The sequence below is a fragment of the Vicia villosa genome, linkage group LG1, assembly GCF_029867415.1.
Source record: "Vicia villosa cultivar HV-30 ecotype Madison, WI linkage group LG1, Vvil1.0, whole genome shotgun sequence".
NCBI classification, from domain to species: domain Eukaryota; kingdom Viridiplantae; phylum Streptophyta; class Magnoliopsida; order Fabales; family Fabaceae; genus Vicia; species Vicia villosa.
Genome location: NC_081180.1, coordinates 136,417,808 through 136,437,113, shown reverse-complemented (window position 1 = coordinate 136,437,113; position 19,306 = coordinate 136,417,808). Strand labels below are relative to the sequence as shown.

At 31.9% G+C, this 19,306-nt stretch overlaps 1 protein-coding gene and 1 long non-coding RNA gene across 3 annotated transcripts; both read right to left on the bottom strand.

Annotated features, from left to right (window-relative positions):
• Positions 1–1,419: 1,419 nt before the first annotated feature.
• Positions 1,420–7,469, bottom strand: LOC131644280 (putative ion channel POLLUX-like 2). Of its 2 annotated transcripts, XM_058914737.1 has the most exons (22): positions 6,996–7,469; positions 6,786–6,841; positions 6,547–6,668; positions 6,167–6,453; positions 5,994–6,065; positions 5,561–5,636; positions 5,351–5,449; positions 5,123–5,277; positions 4,928–5,032; positions 4,590–4,676; positions 4,418–4,502; positions 4,012–4,317; positions 3,710–3,892; positions 3,498–3,611; positions 2,895–2,990; positions 2,676–2,799; positions 2,534–2,610; positions 2,312–2,359; positions 2,146–2,215; positions 1,971–2,044; positions 1,774–1,884; positions 1,420–1,691 (listed from the first exon to the last, which is right to left on the bottom strand). In XM_058914737.1, exons 1-22 carry the CDS (start codon positions 7,106–7,108, stop codon positions 1,590–1,592), a joined length of 2,562 nt encoding a protein of 853 aa, XP_058770720.1. In that variant the 5' UTR covers positions 7,109–7,469; the 3' UTR covers positions 1,420–1,589. The 2 variants fall into 2 exon arrangements, with proteins under 2 accessions (XP_058770720.1, XP_058770721.1); XM_058914738.1 differs by lacking the exon at positions 6,167–6,453 and having other exon boundaries at positions 6,996–7,084.
• Positions 7,470–15,400: 7,931 nt separating this feature from the next.
• Positions 15,401–17,711, bottom strand: LOC131617699 (uncharacterized). The gene is made up of 3 exons (XR_009288660.1): positions 17,432–17,711; positions 16,984–17,139; positions 15,401–16,637 (listed from the first exon to the last, which is right to left on the bottom strand). It is a non-coding gene; the product is annotated as an uncharacterized LOC131617699 (long non-coding RNA).
• Positions 17,712–19,306: the final 1,595 nt, after the last annotated feature.

The following is a 19,306-nucleotide window of genomic DNA, read 5'->3' as shown; positions in this document are numbered from 1 at the left end:
AAATTATTAGTATGACATGGTTGAATAATTTATTTCTACCGGTTAACATTGTAAAACTATTTGACATTATCACTGCATAGCTATTAAACTCTTATAATAATATATAAAATTCAGCCATAAAAATTTAGATGAGTTAATTTTTTTAATTTAATAATTTATAAATATTATTAATTTATTATGTACATTATGAAAAAAATATCCGTGTTCACGATTGAAATTTTATTTAAGTAAAAAGAGTGTATTTAAGTATAAGCTTTTGATCAAAAAAAATAAATTTGAAGAAAAAACATTTGTAATATAAATTGGTACAATTTATCATTTAGCTATTGTTTTAATTTGTGAATTTTCTATTATTTTATAATTTAATTATTATATATTAATATTTAGAATTTAATTTATGTACTTAGATTTAGGTACATAAGATATTCTCTTTATTAAAGAAAAAAAACAAATAAATCGAATTGAGGCATTTATTCTAACCTATAAAAATAATAAAAATGATGATTAGTTAAACCAAAATGATCTTTAAGATAATTATTTCAAATACATTGTAGTAATCATTCTTCATTTTAAAAGGCAACTATATCCGTACAAGTCTAACTTGAATATGGAGGGAATATCAACTTCATAGTTTAGTGTTCATTTTATGTACCTCATGATTCTTTTTTATGCAAGCAAATGTGAGGTTCTAGGCAGAGCAGTCTCAAACTTTTCAAGAGATTCTATGTAAGAAGTTAAAGTTATCTTCAATTGAATTATGAAATTTTTTTAAGGGGCCCTATTTAAGCATAAATTAACAATGAAATATATAATTGGAGACCCTTTTTGTCATAGCTTAAAAATGAAAAAGTGTGAGGTCATGTACTGTAGATCGTGTTGCACACTCTCAAAGACGGCCCTGTTCTAGGCTCCCTCATGCTTCCAAAGATATTTATAAATAACCCACTTTTCTTCATCTTAAATGTTTTTGTATGTTTGACATATGCTCTAGAAAACTCACTTCAGTGGCTTTACTACTTGTTCAAAGACCTCAACACCTCCTTTCCTAACCCTACATATGTATATTGTGACAATAACTCAACACTCTACTTGGCTAACAATCCAACTTTTCAAGAAAGATCAATACACATTAAAATTTACTGTCACATAATTCCAGAGAAAACAAATGACAGTCTAGTTAAATTTTTTCCCATCAATCCGCGCCTCATGTGGCAAATTTCCTCAGCAAACATCTCTACAAACCTGCCTTTGGATCTCATCTTTCTATGGTTGGACTACTTGATCTCCATAGTCCATCTTATAAGGGTGTATCACATATTAATACTTACATTATGAAAAACCAATTAGTTAGTTAGTTATTATCCTGTATAGTTTTCCTTTTATATAGGATAGTTAGTATAGTTTTATGATATGCAGATATAAGAAGCTAAATTAAGTTTCCATTTCCATATTTTACATTTAAGTATCATTTTGTAACAATTTATTCTGAATACAAGTCATCCTAATCACCGCAAATGCAATAACCAAATTTTAGGGGTCAGCATTTTCCTACACACTATTCTCTTCTCAGCATGATTAAAGCCTCCGAATTACAAAATGATGGGCTGTTCACCTTCCAGCTCCGAAATGACTATCAATGAGTCGGTTAATTCAAGAGAGAGGGGTTCTGACTTTGGAATTGGGTTGATTACCTGAAAATGGGAAAAAGTATGAGTAACATGTTCTAACCAATTATTATTCAAAGTTAACTTGAGTTGCAAGCAATTCTCATACATTCTTGTTCTTCTTCACGTAACCTATCGCCACTTCTCTCCTTAAATATGCTCTCTCAGAAAGCTCGGAAAACGATGGATTCTCTCCTTCTTTCATGTAAAGGCTAATATCCTGTAGTAAGAAAGTTACAATGATTTATGAAATATCGATACATTCTTGAGATGGTTTTATACAATCACAACATGAGATGATTTTACCTTCAAATATATTTCATCACCCTCTGCGTTTAGTATATCTTTCCAAACTTCATTCAGTTCACTGTTCTCGGCAACTGATTTCAAGTTCAAGATATGAAATTTTACATCGACACAAGAGAAAGGCTAAAACAGTTAAAGGCAAAGCTCAATCAAGAAGAGGAGAGAGATTAATGACCTTGAGCAGTTACAAGGCTCAATATTTCCTCGGCTGCAACGTAGGTCACCGATGGCCTGATTCTAGCAATCTACAGCATTTTATGTATAATAATTACCATCATTAAAAAACATAATAATGTAAAATTTGAAAGATCAAAACAAACCCAAAACTACAAGAGACTTACTTGTTTCCCCAATTTTGAATCGACGATTTCTGCAACTAGATTTTGCACCTAAAAAAGAGAATTTAATCAAATGATGATTATCCTCTCAACTCATACGATAAACTACTGCTTTATCTCTAAATATAAGACTTTGTTGACTAATTCACAGAAATTAAAAAAGTTTGTAGCGGTATTAGTAATATTCCAAAATGAACAATTCCTATCATCCTAAAAAACAATCACCTTGACTCCAAGTTTGTCGCAGATATTTTCAGCAAGTAGGATAGAATAAGCAGATAGCTTATCTGTCTTCGATGTATCTGCAAAGAAAATTCGTCAATAACATGCCATTTTGTTACAAATTTTGTTTTGCATGATTAATTACCTCCAAGAAGCCAATCTTTGTCAGATATGACAGCAATTGAGAAAGGAATATCTTTATTCTTCAAAGAGGTTTGAATATTCAAAATGGTTTCCTTCAAGGTGCCATAGTCCATCGGATTTCCAATCTACATAATATATCCAAAAGAAGCAAAAGATCATATCAAAAGGGAAACAAATTAAAATATATTTAAGCGCATTAGTTGATTGCATCAGACACTACCCTATGCGAAACTCGAACATTCTTGAGTTTGCTACGACCAATGATGTTGGTTTCTCTAGTAATCCTGTCATTTAATGGCGTCTCTGATAAAACTTCCTGCATATTATTTATCGCCAGAAACCATAAGTGTTGAACTTCAAGTGAATGCACATATGCTGTCCAAAAAAAGAAAGAAAAGTGAATGCACACGTAATCTTGAAAAGTAACCCTACACAATCTCCATGTCAAGAATCTGTTGATGATTCAGAATTAAGATCATCCATACCATATACCTCTGTAACACCGACACCAAAAAATTTGTGTCGGTGTCCGAAACCGGCACTGACACTTGTGATTACATTTGATTTATTCATTTTTTCAAATTATTACCGGTTGTCGTGTTTCCGGTGTCCGTGCTTCATAGCCAGATACAGAAGTATGATAGGATATTGCCTTCTAGGTTAATGCGAATGTAGCAAACAGTAATAGAAGTATATTGTTATTCTTCTTTCATTATCATTATTATTTTGCGCACCAAGGGGAAGAATATTTAAGGTTTTATTAGTTTAAGTATACACACAAAGATGCGTGGAAGAGCAAAGACTCCATAGAATATAAACCTACCAAAACACTTCCAGGACCAAGATAGTTTTCATACTCTTGAATCATTTCTACAACATCAGGTCGCCATCCAAGTAAAAGAATGCATTCTTTTGGTCCTACATTCCCGTCTGATGCCTAAAAGATGATAACTGATAAAGGTTAGAATTTCAAATAGAATCTGCAGAATAACACTCGTCGAAAGCATCTATACGGAACAGAACAGGAAGCTATACCTTGGAGCCTGATCTGTTTGGACGTTTTACAATATTAGCAAGTCTTACTTTACTCAATTCAATGGCATATTCAAAATCCTTTTCAAGTAACTCGTCATTATGAATTCCATCTTTTCCTTCTTTCACCTTCGGGATTACAACTTGTGGCTTTTTAGTATACTGAAGGGATCCAACAAACAATACCTAACAAGAAAAGCGTATTGATATGAGAAGGTATGCTTAAGTTTCATAAAATCCAAGATTTAAGGTAGACACGAAATATATGGTATAAGTGTGAGTAAGTTAGCCGTAAGTCAATATACTTTGTCAGTTTTCTGCAGCGTTTCATAATCATTTGGGTGGAAGTATATTTTCCCGCTCCGGTAAAGACCACATACAACAGCCTCTCGAAATATGTGTCGTATTTGCCTATATGTCATTCCTTCTAGATCAGGCAAACTGCAAAGGTTGAATACATTTTTTCGATAATTTAGCAAGTGCCTGTAGATCTTTATAAGTCCCTTCTGCCGAGAGCATTGAACAAATAATTTGGATGCAACATCTTCTACTGGCTCGACTTTCAATCCTGAGATTGACTTTAACAAGTCACATGTTTGGGACCTCGAAACCTACATACATTAATCAAGCAAATTTCATGTAGTTTTATTCCCTGCACTTTTTTTAAAATTTTGCCTTTGTTTCACAGAAAGCTACTCATGAGTAACAAACCTCAACAATAGTGGGGACAGAAGCCATCTCTGGAATCGATTGAAGGGCTAAAACAGATAGAAATGCATCCGTGTCAATCTCATACCTAACATATAAATGATCTGAAATCAGTAAACCTTATCAAAGTGAACATTATGTATCACTTTAGGAATTTAAATAGATCAACTCTAACCGATCTCCTTTAGTGGGCAGTATAATAATTGCACGTGCTTTGTTGGCTGCTGCTCTTTCAAATGACTTTGTTAAACTAAGGGAGCAACTGAAAAACCAGAAATTTCACGTATGAGACGTGAAAGAAAATGAGTTTCTAAATCAACTAAATATAGGACTATAATTAATTGCATTTTCTTTTACAAAACATATGACTGATCTAATTAATGGTCTAATCGAATCGACTAACCGAATCATAGTCCTTATTCTATTCTAGTGATATATACTAACTCACTGAGCAGTTCTAAGCAAGGGGTAAAATGGTGTTTTATACAAAAGTCCCTTCACAAAAGAGAATACCTCTTGCTAAGGACATCAATATTATATAAATCTTTGGCAATGCTATCGGCTATCCTATCAATCTGTTTTCTTGGAAGATCAGACATAAGAAGGATTCGCTGCTTCCTGCATAGAAATGAAAAGGCATATTACAGAAGCCAGCGATCAAAACAAAAGATAAGGGAAATTGGCAATTATCTCGTATGAAGCGTTTACCTAGCAGCAGCAGTGCCTAGGCGAACAGAAAATTCGTGATACTTATCTAGCTGCTTTAGTATGAAAGGAAGATGACTATTCATTCCACAAATGATGATATGATCGGTCTCCATAACTTGCATTTGTGCTCCTTCCCTGAGCCTTTGCATATTACTCTGTTGTGAAGATTTAATTGTTGACATATGCAGAAAATATTGATTAAGGAATTCTTAATCCTTCGGATCTTACCCTAAATTGTTCAGTCATGGTACTTAGTAGACGAGAGTAAAACAATATACCCCATATTGCAAGAAGAAAGCCAATAACACGCTCAATACGCGTTGGTTGCTGCAGGCCAACAAAATGCATGTCATTCAGCAAATGTTTATAAGCATAAGCCATTTAAAAAGGACTCAATAAAAAAACCAGATTGTTAAGTTCAAAATAAGTCGAACGTACTCTTAAGTGAGTAGATGATGAAAGAAGACATGCCCAGGCCTCCCAAAGACATTCTTCCAGAGATTGCTTATTGTCCCTGAATAATATAATATAATATTAGCCAAGATTAACAAATATATATAAGCATAGCATCACTAAAATCAAGTACTACTTTGCCGTAATTTTAAGTCGTAAAAATCAACTAGGCCGGTGGTAGCATTGTGATTAAACAATTTGGTTAGGCTGATTTAGCATTGTGATTTAACAATTTGGTGCAACTCAGAGTGAGGTTAACCACTCAGTTTCCATTTCCATTTAGTTGTTAAGGTGCATTTACTTGGTTGTGTATGTTGACGAAATTGTTATTAGAAGTAATGATCACAGATTCACAGCACATGAGTAAAGCAATAAGAATAGGTTAGCACTCCATAAGAGGGTATTTATCTACGATCACCTGAATTTGAAGAACAAGAAACCTCCAATGGCAACAAACGAGATGCATGCTATAAGGAGCACCACAAAAAATCTGAAAGGTTTTAGACAACAAGAGTAGCTTAAAATCTATTAAACTCAATAACCAACAGATAGAAAGTTCTCATTCAAATATATAACAAGTGATTGACGTACGTGGCAACATTTCTCTCGAGTTGTATGTTAAATAAGTACACCAACCGAGCTAAGTTCCATCTAATATCATTAAAAGAAGGCAAGGATACATCTAATTTAAGAGGCGTAGGTTTATTCAAGGCATTCGAAACACAAGCAAGGGGCAAGCTTGTTCCACCAAGAGCCTGAGGCACATTTTGAACCATTGCTTGGACAACGTTTATCACCAGATCAACAAACTTTGTTTGTGTCAGTTTCAATATCAAGAACAACGGCATGTATTCTATCATGTGTTTAGCATGTGGACGCTGCAGCACACGCAACATCTCGAGAGATATATCAAACAATTAACACTATTAAGTCTTATAGTACATTCATCCAAAAAATTCCACATTTCTTACCTGAGAACTATTAATATTTTTCTCCGTCCAAATGAACTTGGCGCTCGAACTTTCTGGAACATGTTTACCAGTGTTGGAATTGGACTTAAAAGCCGATCTATGAAAGTCGGCCTCCCACCCCCCTACTCGATTTTCATCAAATTAAGCCATTAGTTTCAGGCCAGAACTTACATTCAAATCAGTTCATGGAAATTACTTAGAATCAAACAAAGAAGATCAAACAATGTGTAGTCTAATACCATGTCCATGTAATGGTGAAGACTTGAGCCAACTGAAGTGACATGGCATAAACCTCCTGTGAAGTATCAAAAATAATAAAAAACAGAAATGGTTCAAATGACAACAAACGCATTCAAAGTATAGAAAACCTAATTCATAACTCATTAATAATAGGTCAAAAACTCCATCTCAACAAGTAAGATTGAAGATTGAAGATGAACAACAAATACCTGGAATTCTTGTTGATTGATGATGATGATGATGAAGATGATGAACAGTGAGTGTGCCTTGGAATCCATGGAAGACAGCTATGCACGTGGAACTGAGAACTGAGAAGAATCATGGCTTGTCTGCTCCTTGTGAAAAGTGGACAAAAAGTTTCTCACAATAATACAAATATGATAACAATATTTATGGGAATCCGAGTCAAAATCTAGAGTCTAATCTAATCTAATCTAGTGTACCATAATTGAAAATTCATTTAAGAAAAAACTAAACACCACACACTGTGTTTATTTATTAAATCGTGACAAGCGAGGTTGTATTCTACGTTGAAAACATGGTTTAACTAGTTGTTGCAGAAGCATGATGTCAGAGCAAAACCAAAATTGTCATCACTTGAAAGCGTGACGGGTCCCTTTCCCGAATCGGACATTCCTAACACTAACATAGCCCTAAAATCTTGTCTACAATCATAGTCACCAATGGTACTGCTGTACTATATATACTGTGGTGGTGTGGTGCCTCACTGGACCATGGTTGTTCTTTTTTTCATACAAGGCAAAATTAAAAGAAAAGAAGAGAACTGGACCACAATTGTTGATGTTTTTCAGGAAAAATATTTGGGGATTAGTCCTTTCGAGTAAGGATCCACTCCATTTCTTACGCTCCATTTCTTTTCCATTACTATAGTTTTTTTGTGTATATTACACGTATTTCTAAGACATGTGATACATATTTATTATTTATTTAACTTTATGCACACAAAACTATAGTAATGGAAAAAAAAATGAAAGGTAAGAAATGGAGTGGATTCTTACTCAGTCCTTCCACCTTAAGTGGTGGAAAAAAACTCTAAAAGAAATTTGAAATTTTCCTTCCAATTTAAATCAATGCCAAATATATTTGAAATGAGGCATGATTTGCTCAGGAAGGTGTTGATACATCAGACATGACCCACAAGCTGCCAATCATACGAAATAGAAGGCTATGTCATCATAGGGACGTGTGTGACGGTGAAAGTCGTACGATCAGAAACGTAGATCATCTGATGTTGTGCGGTCAATATACACTTTAAAGAACTTGGTTGATTGATTTCCTTTGAGCAGGACGAATGCATAAGCACGTGGCGTATCTTCAGTGTAGTGATCAACACAAGACCACCTAGAGATGTATGAGAAGTGTTATGAAAATGATACATAAACAGTAAAGGATACAAATATATTACTGTTAACACCGTGCAACTAGTTGTCATTTGTTTGGTCTTCCAAAGACAACTTTCAACTAACTTAGAGTACAAGTAAAACAAACAAGCGACCCCTCAATTGTACTCGTGAATATACTTCAAGTCAGTGAAATATCTGAGGTAAACTACACTCACGTAATATGCACTCTTGTCCACAATATGGGCATGCCAACCAAGTACAAGAGGTATGACCTCAACGCACATGCCCTGTGAAACATAGCATGTTCATCATCACTCTATGTTAGAACAAGATTTGGTTCTGGAATAATACTTTTGAGTTTTGATGATAACAATGAATTTGTTTGTATGAACAATTTTGGTACTCTAATGTTTGTTATTTTGAGTATTTAACAAACAAGTTCTAAATCTGATGAAAGGCGTTGCCAAGCCATTAAAATAAACCAAGTTCCGCTTCTGTGGTACATAAGTTCCGATGAACAGTAGAAAACCACTTCAGAATGCTCTGAAGTTGTGACTCTGATACGCTATCAAAGAAACCAAGTTCTAAAGATCTGAAGACAGAAGTTCTGAAGAACAGTCCAGATGCTGAAGACTTATGTTTCTGAAGATAAAGGATACTGAAGACCAGGTGCTGAAGACTCTAAAGACGAAGTTTTGAAGACTTTGAAGACTTCAAGTTCTGATGACCCGAGGATTATTTTATTTCTTCTAACTCATGCTCATCAGAAGCCTCTGAAGTCCAAAAAAATTATAAGATAACGTTTACGTGGTACATGGTACAAGGTACAAAACGAATGTTTCGCTCCACTACCATGAAAGGACATATGCGTTGTATTGTCTTATCTCCCACGTTGTCAAACTGCCAGCTTTATGGAAATTCCAGAAATACCCTCCAACAGATATATTATTTTATTTGGTTAAATAGGCTTGAAGACCAAAGGAAAATGTTGCTAATTCACACGTTCTAGAAAGACTGTTCGTAAGCTTCCTTATTCTCTTTAGTCCATTATTTCTAAGAATATTGTTTACTATCAGCTTGTGTATAAGCAAATATATTGTAAAAAAACCTTTTTCAAATTGTTGTTTGATTGTTCCTTAAGGGACCAGTTGGTCAGAATCCTCGAGAAGTCTAAGATTAGTGTGTCTTAGAGTTTGTACGCGAGTCACTTGCAGTTAGCTTGTGCATTGAAATAATATTGAGATTATTGGATTAAGACCTTGTTTGATAAGGCAAAATCACCTTAGCGGGTGGACTAGATTAGCTTGATAATTTTCAAGTGAACTAGTATAAACATACCTTGTTCTTTCTTTCTTGCATCTTTTACATTATTATTATTATCAATATTGAAGTTTTAAAAAGGGATTTTCTTAGAGAAGCTTGTGTTTTTAAAACCCAAGTCAAACCCCCACTTTCTTTTGTTTTTCACACCTTCACTCTTGACCTACATTTTCACAACCAGATCGTGTGTATAATGGCTCTCTCAAAATTCAAATTTAGTATGACACCCTCTTATGTCTTCCAGCTTCTTCAGGGCATCAAATAAGTCAGCTCTCAAATAGTTCACCATCATATCCAACGCATCAGGTTTGGTCATCATGAAGTGGTATAATAATCATACCTTGATTGGAAGATGTAGCAGGCATGATACATCATCCAATTTGATGGACATCTCACCGTGCAAAAGATGAAAAGATGACGTCTCAAAGTGTTATGTCTTAATGAACGTTGAAAGCGTACCATGGTTAATAATAGTATAATCGATCATGCATAAATCTCGCGGTCCAGATAGTTGTACTTGCATGGCATCATGAAACCACTGCTCCTCAAGTTGTTGCAGCCTCGTAGTCTTCCGACTGTGGTTAATGCATTTTAAAGCATCACGGTACTACACAAATACATCATCGTCTGAAAATTTGGAATATCATAACAAATATGTTTCAAATAATATATTTGGATAAAATTTACCTCTTTGCCCCATATGTTCCAGGCAGTATGGTCCGCATATAGAAGCAGTAGTGATGTGTCATACATGTCTCTTCCAAATTCCTTAAGAACGTCCACACTGACAAGTGCATCAATCTAGATAGGTGGGGCTTTTGGGACACTAGAAGGTGATACCTGCCACCTTAAGGAAGACGAAGTCAAAGATGCTTGAACCATAGAAGTTGACGCATCTGCATCACATAAACTAGCATCAACGGGTGGTCATGAGGGTCGAGCTCTTTCCATGCTAATTAATGCATACTGCAATATTTTTTCGAGCCTTAATCGATCTTGGTTATCGACCATTTTACCTAAAATTAAACCAGACAAGCAATACAAAACTAAAAAATAAAACCCTGATGAGTGACATTGAAAATCAAACTACACAATGCAGACAGACAAAATACAAAAATGTACTTCCGTATTCTTTGAGAATCAAATTGTGAAGAAATACGGAAGTGCACTTTCGTATTAAACTGCAGCTCAAAAAAACAAAAATAGCAGAAATGCAGAGTGCCAAAATTTCACAAAATGCATTGATAAATTACCCTTCTTAACAATGACTATAACTACCTATATATTGATGTATATTACACAACCTATTGTTAGTTCTAAATACATGTATAGAAAATCAAATGTAAAAAAACATGAATTCAAAAACGTACCAAATGTGTAACTAATATTAAGCACTTCGATTGATTGGATGTTAAGATAAAAGTTGGACTAAATGGAGTAGAGAAGAAACATGAATTGATTAAAAAAACTTGGAAGTGAGAAATGAAAGTAAGGGATGAAACATGATTTCAAGTTTGTTTTGTAGGAAATGAGGAAGGGGAGAGTTTTGGCGTATTTTGTTAAAACCACATCCAGAGATACACTTCTATAAGTTATACGAGGATACATTAATGTATTAATTTTTGTCAAAAATGGTCAAAATGAGGGTCTAACTCACTTACAAATGGATTGAATGTGAACCGGGATGTGCATAGAAGTACATTTTTGAATTTCAAAGACATTTTTAATTTTTTCACAAGGGTGTGTGAGTTACCCTTAAAGTGTGAGAAGTAGTTCTCAAATATTTTTCTAGTAAACATTATTTTCTTTAACCCATTTGACCCCAAAGTAACAAAATATGTGCCCTTCCATTTAACTATATACTATTTATTATCTATTTATGAGAGATTGAGTGAGATGATAGATTAATGGAATCTATTTAAATCAAGAGAATTTCTTTACTCACCTCCTAACCTTCTTAGTTACCTCTAGCGAATTTACCAAAATACCCCTTGTTTCGGAAATACATTTCCGAAAACGTACTTTTATTGAAAAAAAGAAGATGTTTTCGAAAATGCACTTCTGAAAACACGAAAAAAATGTATTTTCGGAGATGCATTTCCGAAAACACCCATTTTTTGAGTTTTCGGAGATGCATTTCCGAAAACACCCCTTTTTGGGAGAGGGGGTGTTTTCGGAGATGCATATCCGAAATATTCCAAGACCAAATTGGTCTTGGAATGTTTCGGATATACACTTCCGAAAGAATTCAATAATTATTAAAAAATTAAAATCAAGGTGAATCAATACAATTAATAGGTATAAAATAAAAGTGAATCAATAAAATGAAGGTGAATCAATAAAATCAAGGTGAATCAAAATTTCCTAAACAATTTTAAAGTTAAAAATTATTTTACTAACTTATATAAATCAAAAACATCTTAATTTCATAAGTAAATTTTGAATTATATAAAATTAAATATAAAATTTATTCATTAAATAAAATTAAGACAAAATCTTTTTTTAATTTTTTTAAACTAAATAAAAAATTATAACTCATTTTTAATTATGAATCGGAATAGAAATATATAAATATATAATCATAATTATTAATTTTGTAAGTGAAATATATAAATATATAATATATAAATATATAATAATTATTATATAAATATATAAATATATAATAATTATTATAAATTAAAACATTCATTTTTTTAATTTTTATAATTATTACATAAATATATAATAATTTTTATAAATATATAATAATTATTATTATAATTATTATATAAATATATAAATTAAAACACTCATTTTTTTAATTTTTTTTATAAATATATAACAATTATTATAAATATATACATAAAAAATTATAACTTATTTTGTAAGTGAAATTATTTTAATTTTTTTAATTAAAATTATTTTAAATTTTAAAATATAAATCAGGATAGAAATATATAATAACTATTATTCATAACTCATAAATTATATCAAAATATATAATTATTATTATTATTCATTACTCATAAATTATATCAAATTTATGATATGTGAATTAATTAATATCCTAAAATTAATTTTTGGGATTTTTTAAGATTTTTTTTGTTGTTTCGGAGATGCATCTCCGAATTAGTCAAAATCCTAATTTTTTGGATTTTTTCGGAAATGCACTTCCGAAATCTGGAAAAATTTAGAAAAAAAATGCATTTCCGAAGCGGGGTAAAATGGAGTTTTCGTTGGGGGTGACCCCATAGTGAGGTGGGTAAAAAAATTCTCTTAAATCAATTGATCACACTATTAGATTTTTATTAATTTATCACTCCTATTTAAAGATGGCAAAATAATTAGATTTCTAGTCAATCTTATGCGGGGAAGAATTGACTATCATTGAGCCTGAGATATTTTATTTAAACTTTCTCTATATCTCTCTAATCAACTAGAATTGGAAAAGTAGATCATCCTTACTTGCAAATATTGACGGAGTCGCTCATAGTCATATAGCGATTATAGCTATTAGACTTGCCATGAACGCCTCTCATCGTAAAATGATTTATGTTATTTATGGACCACAAGCTCCTCGTCGTAGAGGTGGACGTGACACAACAAATGTTCATTCATATGGAAGTACCAGGCGAGGCACAAAGTGAAGTTCCTAATCAGTTGGATGCGGAAGATATTTATGCTCATGTGCATTAGGATGATAATTCTATGTTTGAGCATGTTTATGTTTGATCATGAGACTGAAAAAACAGATAGTTAGTGGCATGAAAAAAAAAAACATGAAATTGTTCTTCACTAAATCATAGACAACTCCTATCTTTAAATACATGCTATATTGCTATCACTAGTTAGGATGAGCTTAAGTTTTTTTTTTCAATTGTAATTGTATCAGGTGGACCATAGAAGAATACTGATATGTATTTTATTTGGCATTCCTGATGCCTTATATATATATATATATATATATATATATATATATATATATATATATATATATATATATATATATATATATATATATATATATATATATATATATATATATATATATATATATATATATATATATATATATATATATAGGGGACGACTCAAGTGAGAACATTTGGTTATTATGAGAAATGAGAACAATGAATCACGACCATTAAATTTAATTTTAATGGACTGGATTGGTTTCTCTTTCTAAGATCCAGTCCATTAAATATTAAGGATCTTAGAAAGAGAAATCAATCCAGTCCATTAAAATTAAATTTAATGGTCGTGATTCATTGTTCTCATTTCTCATAATAACCAAGTGTTCTCACTTGAGTCGTCCCCTATATATATATATATATATATATATATATATATATATATATATATATATATATATATATATATATTTGGCTTTTAAAAAAAAAAGAAAGTAAAATACTATGTTTTTAATGTTCTATTTTTTTTCTACAAATTTCTAATGTTCTACTAAAAAATATAATATCTTTCATGTCTCACTCATGTATTTCTAATATCTCTTATGTATCTCTTTCGCTCACCGATCTCTTATCTCCTTATCTTTCTCTTTTATCTTTTCGTTGTCTTTAGTCTCTACATGTTTTTCCTTTCTTTAACTTTTATGAATACTTAATTACATTCAAATATTAATATAATTTTTTAGTGTTTATACTATACAATCATGATTGCAATCAAAATTATAAGTTTTTGTATAATTGATGTAAACACTAGAAATTACATGGAAAAATGTGACATTTTTCGGTTAGTTAAACGCTATTACATTGTAATATACGTTTGAAATGCATACAATTAAATCATGAATGTAAAAATATTGTCATTCATGTAAATTCGAGAAAAAGTAAATCAATGATTTAAATAAAAAATATCTGTTATTTATAAATTTGACAGAAAAATATTTTTACAATAATGAGTGAGTCTGATTTTTGTGTGTTGATTAGTAAATGAAAGATAATACAACTTTAATAGTTTATATTGTTCTTTAATATTGAAATGACACTACTAGAAATACTCTGTTTTCCTGCGGATTTACCTGCGGATTTTAGCTAAATTTCCGCAGGAAACACGTTTCCTGCGGATTTACCTGCGGTTATTTGTTCCCAGCTAAAACCTTCGTGGGTAATATTTTCGGCAGGAAGTTCCGCAGGTAATTCCGCAGGTAAATCCGCAGGAAATATTCCGCAGGTAATTCCGCAGCTAATATGTGTCCAAATTAAAAGAAAATTAGTAAAATTTAATATATAATTGATAAATTGAGACTACATCTTTATTATGCATTTATTCCCAGTGAAATAATAAATGACATACAAATGTTACCAAATCCGCTACAACATTACCAACTTATTCTCCTTGCTATTTATCTTTTTCTCTATATCTTTAACTTCAAATGCTACCAGGGCAAGAAAAGTAATCAGGTATATAGATCATAAGCAAACATGTCTAAGGAGCACATGTCTCACTGCAGAGTCAATGTAGTCCTTGACTAACTGTCCAGATGAAATCATTTGTAAGAAACATAAGGAAGTCTAGATTAAATCAAGCTAAAGACTTAATATAGTCCCAAAATTACAAAATCTAAGAAACATAAGCCTCTTATTATATATTGCCTGCGTTAAAAAAGCTTAACTGGATGCAGATTTTTTTTACAGCATAAATTATGGGTTTCCACTATATAATAAATCATAGCATAAACATAAGGCTCTTCCAAGCAACTACAATTACATCATTCATATATGTGGCATAGTATCAAAAGTCAAACTAATTAATGATGGATTTAAACATTGATTTTTATTGATTGCACCAAACTGAATACAAGTAAATCTATCAACATAGAAAACTTTTTTTTGTTTGTTATAGCTTAGAGGTGTTTAAACAAAGCTGCACTTGTGGTTGAGGAGAATGAAATAAACAATGATGGATCAATCAAAAAGATCCATGGAAACTTTGCAGCATAAAACAAATTGAATATGCATGCTCAAAATAATGCCAATATGGGTAACAAGCATCATATCCATCTCACAAGCATTAAAAATGGACAGAAACATAGAATTCCTCAACTTCGAAATCCATGTAGGCTCAAAAAATTGGATTCTTATTCTCTCTAAAAATATAAATTACTAAAAAGCAGTGAATATTGAAATAAAATCCAACACCTAGTACTTCTGCAAGAAATCACTAAAAGCGGCAGATAAATCTAAAATGAGATGAAGAGAAGACATACTTGTGATAAGGACAGAGTCAGTACATGTTACAAGCAAATTCACAATGCTTTTACATATACTTTCTTCATGTGGCCTTATATAATCAGCATAGCTTTTCAACAGATACGTTAAAAAAGTAACTGTCTGCAATAACAAAAAATAAAACATGTAAACATGTGATAGATAATATTTGGTACAGGATTAAGGAAATAAATTATTTAATGATCAACAGATAAAATCTGTCCCTTTTCAATTATTCACAACAAAATAGCCATGATAAAGTAGGATATAACTCCACTTCCTTGTGGCCACTGGAAGGAGGCTTAAAGTTTCTAATATTAGAAACACTGCTGGGTAAGCCCAAGGCGAGAGAAGCAGAAACATATAAAAGGCAATAATTGAGGAATATTTGCTTGGACGAAATGACTATATAATTGAAACAGAAACATCACCGTCCCAATTGCAGCCGCCGCAAATATCACAACTGCTTTGAGCAAATCAGTCTTGGGCTGATAGTTGTCTTCGAAATCTAGCGAACTAGTTTCATCAACTGAACATAGGGGATCACAAGTTCCAGATTCTGATGTCAAATCCTATTACCAAAATTAACCTCTTAGTATGTGAGAACCATATTCCGTAGCTTTGTAATAACAATACTAATAATGCACACAATTATTATCTGAATTAACTGTCGTGAATAAAACTACAGTTCCACTCCTTGCTAACACTCCCACAAGCAAATGCAAAAACCAAGTTGGGAAAAATGAAACATAAGCCAACTCTTTTTTTAGTTATATTCATGGTTTCAAGGTTTTTGGCATGATGTGGTAGATATATAATGTGAGACTTAGTGCAGCATAAAGAGTTTTCATTTTTTAATTAATGTACCATGTTCTTACTGCATAGTCAAACTACGAGTTTTATTACACACACGATGGATATTCTGTTTTTCAGTTGAGTACTTCGATACTCCTTCCTGCAATGCAAAAACCAAAATTAACATCGCTAATTGACAAATGAAGACCTTGTACAATTATAATAGCTAAAGATGAAAGTTCTATACATTCCTTGGTCAATAGTAAACATTACATTACATCATATGTTTTACCATTCACAGTTCAGAACAATTTATGAGAAACTTTAAATGTTTACTATGAAGGAAGTTGTAAACTAATTACTATTCAAACAAATTCTAAACAGGGGATGAACAAAAAGAGAGATAGATTTTGCGCTGTTCAGGTCATAAAAAACCAGTAAGCAATAGAAAACCATGTCAGAACTCAGAAGTAAAGGTATTAAGTAATAGAAAATTCAATGCATACATTCAGTTCAAGGCACATTTCACATTTATTCCACAAAGTCAACTCCAAACGTGAACGATGCTCGAGCGATTTCCAATCTCTGTAGGAATTGGTCTAGTTAAGTGATTCATTACCAAATCCAACACCTGGGGAGATTTCATCATGCACTATTCGAATCTGTATGAAACATACATGTAGAAATGCACTAGTTTAGAAATAAATTAAATGTCATAAATTTTTCTATAATGCATTTCATCAAACAGTATATCAGCAATACACTTCACACAAAAAGTATCAAGACTTCAAAGTTAAATATGTTTTCAACTTGAAATTAAAGAAAAATCAAGACATTGCAAAACATGGCCAAATTCGGTTTTGAAGAGGAATGCAAAGTTTAGGGTTTTCAGCAGAATTCGGGGATTTTTAGATTAGGAGTAAAACTATTTGATTAGGTAAAAGGAAAACTCACCCTTGGAGGAGATGAAGCTCACGGTGGCCTGAGGGAAACCGGCACGGTGGTTTCGTTTCAAACAGCTCCATTTCAACACTGATTGAAAAGAAAATGGAGTCACAGAGCAGAAAAGGAAAGGAGAAGAGGTGATGAGGAGTACAAAAACGTTGCTCGCTTGCAGTTAAGAGTTGTGGTGGTCGGAAAGTGGTGAAAGGATGGGTGACGGCGGCGGTAGGGTTTTAGAGAATGGAAGGTTTGTCTCATCGTTCACGTGGGTGTATGAGGAAAATATAAGAGGTCCAATCCTCAACCACAAATAAAATTTCTTAACACTTAATTTATTTCTCAAACTTAATTTAAAAGATTAAATAAATATTTTTACACTCACATTTAAATATAATTATTTATTCTCTCTATTTTAAATAAATATTTTTACACTCACATTTAAATATAATTATATTCTTTTATACTTAAAAATATCATAGTCTAAATAATATGAATTCCTCAACGAATATTTGATATATGCTTATATATTACATTCTACTCCTATATATATTAGAATTTTTAACCAAAATATATTTAATTTGATTTTTTTTAAAAAGGGTGTTTCTGGATATACATCTACGAATGCTGGGGGCATAAATAAAATTTTGCGTGGTGTCTAAAAGATCTATGGGATGATGCATTGAGAAATCGTCAACCATGTTTGGGGGTATTTTTCACGTAGTCGCCATTCCATATGGCGCCACCTACTTTTTAAAAAAAATCAGTTAATTGTAGCAAAATATTTTAATATCCGATCTGCAGGTAAATTCGCAGGTAAATCCGTAAGTAACAGTAAATTCACGGATTATTGAAATTTTAAAAAAAAAATTAGGAGGGGCAATATAAAATGGTCAAACATGGTTATTGAAGTAATATTTTTGAAATGTGACTTACTTATGTATTTTTTTTCTTAAAATTGATTATTATAAAAAAAATCTTCAATAGCCATTCTCAAAATTTTTAATACCTTTTATTTTATTAAAAAATTAAGATGAAAATTTAAAAATAACACAATTCACATTAAAACATTAATTAATATAATAATATTAAATAATTAATCATTAAATATACTGATTAATTTTTATAAAAAAAATTAGACAAAAATTACTATTATTTTGAAAAAATAGTTAAATTCGCAGGAAAATCCGCAGGAACTTTTCCTGTGGAATTACCTGCGGATTCTGTATAATGGTTTGGTTTTAATAAAATATATATCCGCAGCAAAGTTCGCAGGAAACTTTCCTGCGAATTTACCTGCGGATTTTGCATTATATTTTCGTTTTGTGTTTGAAATATATAAATCGCAGCAAAATCCGCAGGTATACCTGCGGAATTTTCTGCAAATTCTAGATCCGCAGGAAAATTTATTTTATTTAAGAAAGTCACAGGAAAATCCGCAGGTAAACCTGCGGAAATTTTTTCGCAGGAAATTCCGCAGGTAATACGTGTATTTCTTGTAGTGTGAATTATTATTTTATTTGAATATTTCATGAATCATCATATTTGTATGAAAAATGTAGCTGTTGAACATTCCATAAATTGCAGAATATGGTACATACAGCATTTCAGTTTTTCTGTGGTTTATAGTTTTGTTTTTTTACTACTTTCCTTGTATGTACTATGTATAGTATGTAGTGTTCAAGGTTGAGTGAGGTAAATGAGCACGTGGTAACTGTGGATCATATCATATGTATGAGACATGCGTATGACATATCGATATCACTCACATTCACTATACTAACACTATAAGGCGTGCCTCGCCCACTTCGCCGTCACATGGACTCTGGACCCCAATGTATCTCTATCTATTGGTACAATTATAACAGTATTGATTCTCTTGTCACCCCC

What these genes read in the sequence shown, in the direction of transcription:
- LOC131644280 (XM_058914737.1), bottom strand. Translation starts at nt 7,108, where the DNA reads ATGATTCTTCTCAGTTCTCAGTTCCACGTGCATAGCTGTCTTCCATGG. An exon ending in TCAATCAACAAGAATTCCAG is followed by an intron (nt 6,842 to 6,995) that starts GTATTTGTTGTT and finishes GATACTTCACAG; the next exon opens with GAGGTTTATGCCATGTCACT. An exon ending in ATGTTCGAGTTTCGCATAGG is followed by an intron (nt 2,800 to 2,894) that starts GTAGTGTCTGAT and finishes TATATTATGTAG; the next exon opens with ATTGGAAATCCGATGGACTA.